At 44.3% G+C, this 10,345-nt stretch overlaps 1 protein-coding gene across 2 annotated transcripts in view; it reads right to left on the bottom strand.

Moving 5' to 3' along the window:
- Positions 1 to 4,397, bottom strand: part of TRPM7 (transient receptor potential cation channel subfamily M member 7) — a 59,061-nt gene extending 54,664 nt beyond the window's left edge. For both annotated transcript variants that reach the window (XM_054169185.1, XM_054169184.1), the window contains exon 1: positions 4,289 to 4,397. In XM_054169185.1, coding sequence (XP_054025160.1) covers positions 4,289 to 4,291 — 3 coding nt within the window. In that variant the 5' untranslated portion in view covers positions 4,292 to 4,397. The remainder of the gene's footprint in view (positions 1 to 4,288) is intronic.
- Positions 4,398 to 10,345: the final 5,948 nt, after the last annotated feature.

Genomic DNA, 10,345 nt, shown 5'->3' on the forward strand with positions numbered 1-10,345 from the left:
TCCTTGGCAATCAATCACTACACTTATCTTACAGACTATTCCTGCAACGTCCTCATACCATGTTGTCAAACAATTCTCCCAGGTAAACTATCAGCACAATGGGCACTATTTTTCTCACTGTATTTCCTATGTTTACCAGACTTTTCATGCCATTCTTGGGAAGGAAAAATGTGATACAGCTAAGGGTAGTAATGTTACTTATTCCAGTTTCTATCACTTTTTCTACTTCATCATTCCATCAGAATTTCACTGGCCTTCCCTTCTGCAGCCTCTTGCATTGCAGACCATGTCTGCTTTGCAGAGTTAGCAGGGACAAGGCAGATTGTCTGCAAGAATTGCAGCGGCTGGGGAGAAAAACTAGAGCTGAACTGTGGTTCCAGCAAACCTGATAATTAAGGAAAGCAGCTTACGCCCCTGCTTTGGCTCACATTTACCTTCCATGCTAAGCAAAATATAGGTGTAAAGAAGGATGAAAGAAACCTCACCACTCCTCAAAAAATAGCATTCCCTCTGCCAGTGCAACAGCTGTGATGGAGCCTGGTCTCTGAAACACCACTGCTCAGCTCTGTGTTCCCATCCAGTTTGGTGCAATGGTCCAACATGCCAGGCAGCACTGACTGACTGACTGCCACCAAAAGGAGAAGTGTCACCTCCTGCACATCCTACCTCCTCTTGCGCAGCAGCACAGATACCCAGCTAATCCTGTGCCAGGCCAGGAAGTGAAGTTTGTCAATACAAAGGTTTTATGAGATTAGCTTTCTACGACTTGAAATACAAACCCATCTATAATTCAAGTAAAAGAAAAGCTAAGATTGAAGTAATAGCAGAAATAAAGGATTAACTAGATCATTGCGGGGAGGGGAGGGGACAGCACAGGGACTAGATGATCTTGGGTGGTCCCTTCCAACCCTTACCATTCTGTGATTTTCAGTATAGGTTGTATCACAATATATTAACATGATACCATTATCTCTACATTCTCATTATGTGAGCAAAACAGATGGGTTCAAATGAAATAAAGGACAATAAAAAGGTTACAGAGAGTACAATAGAGAAGAAAGTAGGTTTTGGGCCAGGGAACCTGAAGAAAATGATCCAAAAAGTAAATTTTTTTTAGAGGTCTGGTCAGCATCACTGACTTTTTTGTAGAAATAATGAAGCATTTGTCAGAGATCACCACTACATGTCAGTATCAGAGGTAAAAACTGGTATTACTTTCAATAATCATGTAATTATCTTATCCAAATACACACACAGGGTTAGATTATTCAGTAATCTATCTGCTAAAAAGCCAGCTGCTGCAATTGCAACCAACAAAGCTAAAAACACACCATGACAGAATTATTCACATCAGAAACAAGAATCACAACCTCAAAGACAAAACTTCAGTTCTGGAAAGCACACATCTTGATTTTACTGTCAGTTTGCCTTTAAAGAAGTGGGACAAAAAGCCAGAACTGATGATACTTGTTTCTACAAATTAACGTGGCATGCAAATATTGTGGCCAAAGTAGACACAGTTAAAGGAAAGAAGAGAATCCAAAAGAAATAAATACCTGCTTGAAAGAAAAAAAAAGAGACAAAGATACATTTTTCAGGCTAAGTATACTGGCATGAGAAGTATCATTTCATTGTCTTTTCAAAGCATAAACCACATTTTTTTAAATGGACTTCAAGTCTTTAAAGACTGTAACTTCAAATTTGGGCTTGTTTCTGACAACATGCCAACAGCATCAAAGTTCAGTAGAAATGACACTTGTAGTATAGCTATGTATTAAAGTCCTGGTTAGGCTATTCAAGGTCTGAGAAAGAAAAATCTAAATTACTATGCAAAATCCTGTCAAGCACACAAATGGTAGACTGTAAGAGCATCTCCCCTCCCTTCACACACACTTTTTGACAAGCCCTCTTAGAGATTTATTTGCAGCACTACTTGTGTAAAGTGTAAAATCGACAAACCAATACAGCCAAACCTTATCTTGTCAGCATCAATTATTCAGGTTCAAAACAATGTTGGGTTTGTTTAGAAAATAACTCATCTGTCATGGCTGTCCACAAGGAGAGAAGAGTTTATAGAAATGCACCTCACGAAGGGACATGAAAGCGAAGCAGGAAAAGTTCGGGTGTTGGTGCAAAGCTTCCAGGAAAGGGAAGCACAGCAAGTGGTAAAGATAACTATGAGAAAGAGGAGTTTGGATGATGCAGTCTATCACCAGCAGAGCAGAGAATGCGGGGCTGATGCGATAAGACTTTCTTTCTGGTAAGGCAGCAAGCCTAGAGTTACACAGAGCCTCAAGGGACACGAAAATAAAAGAAAGTTTAGAACACAATAGAGTACCTCCCTCCAAGACAAACGAAGAGGCGAGGTAGACGACCTGACAGAGTATCGCTAAAGATAAGCTAGATAACTGTTAAATGCAAGGTGATGTTTCAAAGTGCCTTTGTATGACAAGTGAAAATTACCCTTCCACTCCCGAGCTCAAGTGAAAAAATATCAAAGTAAAACATCAGGAAACTAAGATACAAACAGTCCAAAACTAGCCTAAATAGCTTCACATGCACAAAGGGTTTTTTCTCCCCCCCACATTAAATAGCCAAGTCAAGAATGGCCTCATACCAGAAGGTATGAGGGATGATGTAGCAGACACTTATCTCACCCACACACATTTAAGAAAACAAAAAAAAAAAAGAACGCCTGGAATTGCCACACCGAACAACTCTCCAGAATAATTCTTGATTTAATCTTGGATGCTGTCCAGCAATTATGCAAAATCACTAAATAGTCATGGAGCAGCAGGGAAATTTTTAGCAAAATGAACTTGCATTAAATGTCCTGTATTCAACTCAGGCAAAACACCTGTTATACAGGGGTTTCAAAATATTTAATAAAGCCAGCACCTTAAGTACAAAACATTGCAAACATCATGCTGCTGGAAAATCTGCAGAGCCATAATCAGTTCACAAATCTATAATGGTTAAAACCAATCTGTACATTTCTAGACTACTCAGCACCAACACTAAGCTAACATATATATAAATAAACAAATGCTGAAACACCACAAAACTAAAAAAACCCACAACCAACCACCCACTTCAGTTGAGAATAACAAACACCACGCAAGTGGGAGATGCCAAGTGCTCTTTCAAGTCAGAACGGAAGGCTACACTTTCAGCTTCTTCCCAGAATAGCACTGGATTGGTAGATTCTAAAAAAGACAGTCCGCATTTCTACACAGTTCATAGGCAGTCAGAAACTGAAGATTCATGGATATGAATCCCTATGGTCTTGATCAACATAGTGTGGAAAAAAAACCCAATCTTTGTTTAAAATGAAAGATCTGATGGTAATTCCAAGAGGACTAGAAATCCAGATTTACACTACACACTTACGATTTTCAAAATTATTTGAAAGTATTTGCTGTTACAACCTACTCTGTCACTTAAGGAATAAATTTATAAAGAACTGATTAGTAGCCAGAAGAAAGATCTGGAATTAAAGCAGCGCTTTCTTTGTAGAAGTTCATACATCTCTTTCTTTGTAAGGGTTTATATTCCTTGCATACGACAACGTGTAGAAATTACAAAAATGTAACAGGTAGAAAAATTAGAACGCAAAACCAGAACTAGAGCTCCCCGCATAAATTCTGGTTTTAGCCGAAACCATAACGAAAGATCAGGGCAGTGCTCAAGGAGCACTGAACCAAAGGTCAGATTTCTAAGCCGCGAAGCCCCTTCTGCAGTAGGACGGGCTTCCCCCAGCGCGGCTCCGAGAAGCGGAGAGATGCGCAGGGGAACGGCCACCCCTCAGGGAGGCCGGCGAAGCCAGGGCGGCGTTAGCCGACCCCGCGGGCACCACAGGAACAGGTTCCTCTAGCCATGTCGGGCAGCGGCGGCGGCAGCCTCGCTTCGGCGGCTCGGGTCAGCCCCAGCTGGGGAGCTCCAGGAGGGCAGGGCCCAGAGTCGCAAGCGGACGCTGAGGGGTCGACGCCGGGGCGCCCTACTGCCCTTTTGGGGCCAGGGCACCCCGCGAGGACGGGCCTGCCGTACCTCCCCTTCCGGCTCGAGGTGACAGCCCGGCGAGGCCCCTCCGCCGGGCACCCCGGGCGGGGCAGGGGCACAACCGCTACGGCGGGAGGCGAGCCCGCGCGCTAGAGGGGCCAAGACGGATCAGGGCGGCCGCCACACGGAGCAGCCGGCTGGGACAGGTCTGATCCGGCGGCGGCGCCCCTATCCACTTCCCCCGCTCCCCGTCGCGGAAAGCCTGACCCTGCCGCTGTGTCGCCCTCACCATTCTCCTCAGGGCCGGGCTGGGTCTCGGCGCCGACTCTGGTTCTCCTCGCGCCGGGCAGCTCCTGCTCGTGGTTCGGCTTCGGCGGTGGCGGGGCCTGTCTCCATCTATCGGGGCTGAGCTCGGCAGCAGCGGAAGGCTGGGTGGGGAGAAGCCGGGCGGGGACAACGCTCCGGGTGTGAAAGGATGAGCGGGACGAGGAGGACAGCGCTGGTTTGACTCCGCACCGGGACCCTGCGCTGGCGGCGGCCTCTGCCCGGCAGCTCCTTCTCATAATTGTGCGACTCGGCCGGCTGGGAGCCGCGGCGCTGCCGCGTCAGCGCGCACCGCCCCCGGGAGGAGGGGGACGCCGGGGCGGCACGGCGCTGCCCGCCCACACACGCCCTTTGCTGGGTTGCGGGTCTCGCGACTGGCACCCCCCGGACGGAGGCGGAACGGCCGGGCATGAGTGGGGAGGATTGGTTTTAACCTCTGTACACCATGGGATAGGGCTTGGGAGAACCCGTGAAAGACTTAAACGGGTGCCTGAGGGAAGCTGGTCGTGCTCCGGGTGTGCTGTTAGTTAGGTAGAGGCCGAAGAGACGTTAAAACCGGAGCTTTCTGGGACACAGAACAATATGGCATGGGGTGGTTCAGAGCAGAGGCTGTGCTCCAGAAAGCCTGTCTCAGCATCAACGTCAGCCCCGAGGCGCTGGCGCAGTGCGGGCAGCGGGGCTGGCGGGAGAGGGCTGGGGTCGGCGTATTGAGGCTCCGCTTCCTGCTGACCGGAACGTCGCCTCGAACCCGGTGGCTGGTGTACCGCGCGTTACTGAATCACCGGTACCTGGTAACCCCTCGTTACTCGTTTAAAATGCATAATGGGGAACACCATTCGTTAGATTCGGATGAGCTTCTCCTGCCAGTCTTGTATGTGTGGAAGTGTCTCTATTGGCACTTAAAACTGCTGTAACACGGTCTAAGCAGAAACAGCGGAAAGTTCATTATGGGTGGAAAAAGAAGGATGCATTTCTTCCGCTTGAATTAGCTCGTTTCCACTTTAAATTTGGAACTACCCACGGCAGGAGCCTTCTCTTGTCTCTACAGGCACTCAGCAAGCCGAGAATCAGCGTAATAAAAAGCCTCGTACAATAATTTCCACTGCGTGTTTCATTATACATATACACATTTCCAACAAGCCATATATGCTGGAATAAACAGGTTTTGTGAGGGAAGAAAAAGAGATTAACTTTGTTTCAATTTGTGGTCCCCAACTAAGAAAAATAGATTTTCTAGAAAAATCTCTCATCTAAAATGCATGTCTAGTGTTCGGACATAAATTTTTATTTAAGACATGCAGCCAGCTCAGCATTTCCTTTGCAATGAACACATGGTTTAAAAGTAGGTTAAATTTGGTATAAAGGTTCTGGTACCCTTCTAAAATACCACAGCCGTACAAGAGCAGGCTTTTTGTATAAATTGAATCAGAACGTTCGGATTTATTTAGAAACCTTGATTTTCAGTGTCAGGCTGTATCATTTGCTTTGTGACATCATGCTGACCCAGCTATCATCCATCTTCCTTCGCTGCAAAAACGCCACCATTCAGTGTGCGTGGTGGTGTGCTGAGCCGCCGGAGGTGAGAGTGTGGGCTCCCAGCCGAGCCACCGCTCCGTGCGTCACAGTGCCGGAGCTGCTGAGGCTCAGCAGGGAGCTCCGACTGTTCGGAGACTCAGTACGCTGCTCCAGCGACTAGAAGGGAGTGGTCAAAAAATCAAACCAAGCATTAAAATTAAAAAAGCAGTAGAACGGGTAGCTGATGACTGAAACTGAACTGTAGATAAGAGGGAAGAAACCGGTCCTCGCATTAACAGCCATTTAACAGGGCAAGTCCAGTAGTAAATTCTGGTAGCAGAAGCCATTTGCTACAAACAATAGGTGCGAATTTGAGAAGGCCCACGCATCTGCAGGCATTCAACTCCACATCAGGGTGTTGCCGCGGGGAGCTCCTAAACTGCAGGGGAGCGTCTAAGTTTTTAGTTAACTTCTGAAGAATTTCTGCTATCTTACATAGGCATGAAAATTCGGCTCCTAAGACTCTTTGATTTCCATAAATTAGGAAAACTAGACATTTCCAGGGGAACTATAAATTAATCCCGACTACAAGATCCCACAATTAACAGGCTACAACTGCTGTCTTAGTGCAGGAGAAATCCCAAGCCTGCTGCTCCGCAGCTATTTGTTCCCACCCCGATTCCCATGTGCTAGTTCTTGGCTTACAGAGCAGGAACAGAAGGAGCAGTTGAAGCCCAATAAAATTTTCTGGCACTAGTTCAAGAACTTTCCAAAGGAAAACAGAAAATGGGGGATTTCTGAATTCAGCTTACAGTATAAGGCATTTCTGACAAGCTACCACATTCCTGCCCTTCCCCTTTGCAGTTGATTAATCTAAACCTCCTGACATCCCAGATGACATTAACGGCAGTATTTAGGCTATACTGACTTGACTCTCACAGTTATCTTATTAGTTTCTAATATTTGTAAATCCGAGAACTAGAAAGAGCAAGAAAATTAGAAAAAAAGGAGCTGGAAGCCGGCCTGGGCATGAGATTTATCTGCTACAAGCTATTGTTTTAGGAGAACATGCTTCAAGTGAGGAATTTTTCATGCCTTTTTTTAATCTTTTTTTTTTTTTTCCCCTCCCTGTTGATCCTGCAAAACTGTAAAGAGATTGACATCAAATTGTTTGGGAGTTAAACTGTGATATTCTTAGAGAAGAGACAGCACACTCTTTCACTGGAACAGCTTGCAAATGAGTCATGAACATCCTCTCTGCCTCACTCTTGTCTAGAGGAGGAGTCAGCCTCTAGACTACTAGGGAGGGGGGCAGGACATGGCACCACAATGTAATACATCTCCATGACCTGGGAGTCATGGCATATGGCATAAGGAAGTCACCTTACATCCCTTTATTACACTGATCAGAACGTGACATGATTTGACCCAAAGCTAGCAGCATCAGTCATTCAAAATGAGTGAATTCTTGTGCATTCAGATGTTAAGTATTCTTTTCATCATGGTACCTCAACATTAGAGAGTTAAGCATTAGAAGTATTTGCTGCTTGTCACCCTGTTACCTTCCAACCACACAAACAGTCAACTCAAAATTTGTCTGATATCTCCTTCCAAATCAACAACCATCAGCCGTGAATTAGAAGAAAAGAATGAAGCATAATTTTATACTATATTGCATTCAAGGACCTTTAACCTGAAGAGAGTTTGTTATCTAACATGGACTATAACTAGTTTAAATACAACTTCTGCTATGTCAGTCGTCTGAGTAATGTGTTACCTTTAACAGCTGAGAAGGTATTTTCCCTAAAAGGAAGTGTCTTAGCTGTACCTTCAACAAATCATAAAATCTAGGGTAACTTCACCAGGAGAAAAAAACAACCTATAAAAAGTTAATTTTATGTATTCAACACCTAAAGCAAATTCTCCACTCTAAATACATAGCTTGTGAGATTGGAGTCTAAATCACTTGAAGTAACAGAAATGCTTATGTATTAAAATTGGCAACAAAGCATTGACAGCTCACTGCACAAAGTAATTATAAAAAGGGAACATGGCAGGAGCACCACTCCAGAGAGAGGAGAGGTAGTTTGGTATCACCTGAAGGCCACCGGGACAGTTCATCTCTCCTTCAACTGTGAGGCCCATCTCAACAGAACTAGGGTGTTCCACTGCATTTGGGTGTTAAGGTAGGGCTAGAGCTTTACATAAAGTCAGCCATAGATTTTGTAACACGGGTGCAGGAAAAGCTCTACAGCACTTCTTGGTTTTCCTGGGATTGCCAAATTGCCACCAACACTAGGAAAGGATTCTATAGCAGCTTTCTGATGGCAGCACAAAAGGATTGATGCCATAAACCACAGAGCACATTGCAAAACCAGTAACTCAAGTTTGGTTTTACAGTATGGCTTGTCACATCCACAATAAACAAAGGAAAGTGTGGGTTTTCCAGTTTTAAAATATGCATTAAAGATATTAATAGAAGGGGATATTTAAGTTAATGAGCTAACTGAGCACACACAGTAGTTGTGAATGCACCATTTTTCCTTTAACATGTCCCAGAAGCGCACACAAAAAGATACATTACTCAGCCCATCATCTGAAATATAATGTAAGCATATCCTCTATGTGGGAATATGATACATTACCTACTGCTGAGGAAACTGTTTGAGAGCTTAACCAAGGCAAGCTGAAATCTTGCACAAAACCGACAAGGGTGTGCCTTCATGTCTCTATTTACATCTGTAAAACCAGTAGCTGCCAGAAACGGTATGGGGACATTTACACCATAATGCTGACCCTTTGCAAGATTTTATCAGTGCCTGCCTTTAAAGAAAGAAGAAAAAAAAAAACCCCACACCCTAAAAAAACCACCACACCACCAAAAACCTGAATTTACAGAATCACAGAATGTTAGCGGTTGGAAGGGACCTCGAAAGACCATGTAGTTCAACCCCCCCTGCCATAGTGGGATCACCTATACCAGACCACACAGGAACACATCCAGGTGGGTTTTGAATATCTCCAGAGAGGGAGACTCCACAACCATCCTGGGCAGCCTGTTCCAGTGTTCCATCACCCTCACAGTGAAAAAAAGTGTTTCCCTCATGTTTACATGGAGCTTCCTATGCCTCAGCTTCCACCTGTTGCCCCTTGTCCTGTCATTGGGCATCACTGAGAACAGCCTGACTTTGTATCAGTTTCATTCCTTCTGAACTTTTACCTCCCACAACTTTTATAGGGTTTTTAATGCTTCCTTCTTGTGAAAATTGTTCCCACTGCAATCTTTGGTCTCATACATTCCTGAGTTTTCACTGTTTAGCAGGTGAGCTGGTGCATGCTGGGCAGGGAGCAAGGTGGCCTTCACGTAGAGAAGCTCCATATGCAAGAAGCAGAAGTGCAACACCTCTTTCTATGGCAGCACTGCCTGAACCAAAGGGGGAAAGGGATGGCAGCCAGAGGTGCTGCTTCTCCCTCTGGCCAGACAGCAGCAGGAGGCAGTGCCAGTAGTGTGAAAATCTAAAAGTGCTTTGCAAGAACAGAGCAGCAGCTCAAACAAACTGCTTACTGAATGTTAGAAATCAGAGACAAGTTTAGTAGTATCTTTACAGAGCTCTGTTTTTTGAATATATCATTTTAAATCCAGGCAAAGGTACCTCATTATCAAAAAAAGTAAAAAATTAGGTGAGTCTATACAGGACTGGCTTTAATTGTCCATTTTTGAAATCATGTTTGACAGTGACCCTGACAAAAACGTCACTTGTCCTGCAGAAGCTTGCTGTTCCATTTTGTGGCAGAAAAAGGTACCAGTGGCCATGCATTTGCTCTTTTTTCCTTTTTTATTGTAATGTAAGTTTATTTTTTTAATAAATCAGCTACCAGAGAAATACCTGTTTGCAGATTTTCTGCAGCTTTAAATCCATGAAGATGGATCAACTTCCCTACATAATCTCTATTACCTTTTGAAAGAAACACTAATTTAAAAGACCCCACCTGCTTTTTCAGCTTTGATAGGGATATGTCACAACGTCTGACATCAAAGTAATTGAGTTAGTGTTGAACTTTTAAATGTACCAATACCTGTTGTATTTCCTTGTGTGTCAAAGCAGTTACACAGTACAGAAGCTGATATAGTCTAGTAGGCTTTCTGCACAAGTGCATTTCAGCCTCTAATAAACCTTGAAAGCAAACAAACAAACAAACTTTCTTTTTTTGTTTGCTTTTCAAATCCATGCAAAGACACTTCAAAACATGCTGGTATTGCATAAAAAGAAGGGGAAAGGAGGTGCTCAGGCAACAGAGGAAACAAAACCAGACAGTAGAATACCTGTGAGCACACTCCTAAGAAAAATCTGAAAGGGAGGCTTCTTTGATCTAAACACTTTCTTGGTTAAAAGGTCTTAGAGCTGCAAGCAAAAAGCCTGTTCTCAGCTATTTGATGCCCTCTGTGTTCAGGGAAACAGGATCTTGCACATTCTTTATAAATAAGTGGGATTCCAGAGATACCTGA

This window comes from Dryobates pubescens, chromosome 17, assembly GCF_014839835.1.
Source record: "Dryobates pubescens isolate bDryPub1 chromosome 17, bDryPub1.pri, whole genome shotgun sequence".
Classification (NCBI taxonomy): domain Eukaryota; kingdom Metazoa; phylum Chordata; class Aves; order Piciformes; family Picidae; genus Dryobates; species Dryobates pubescens.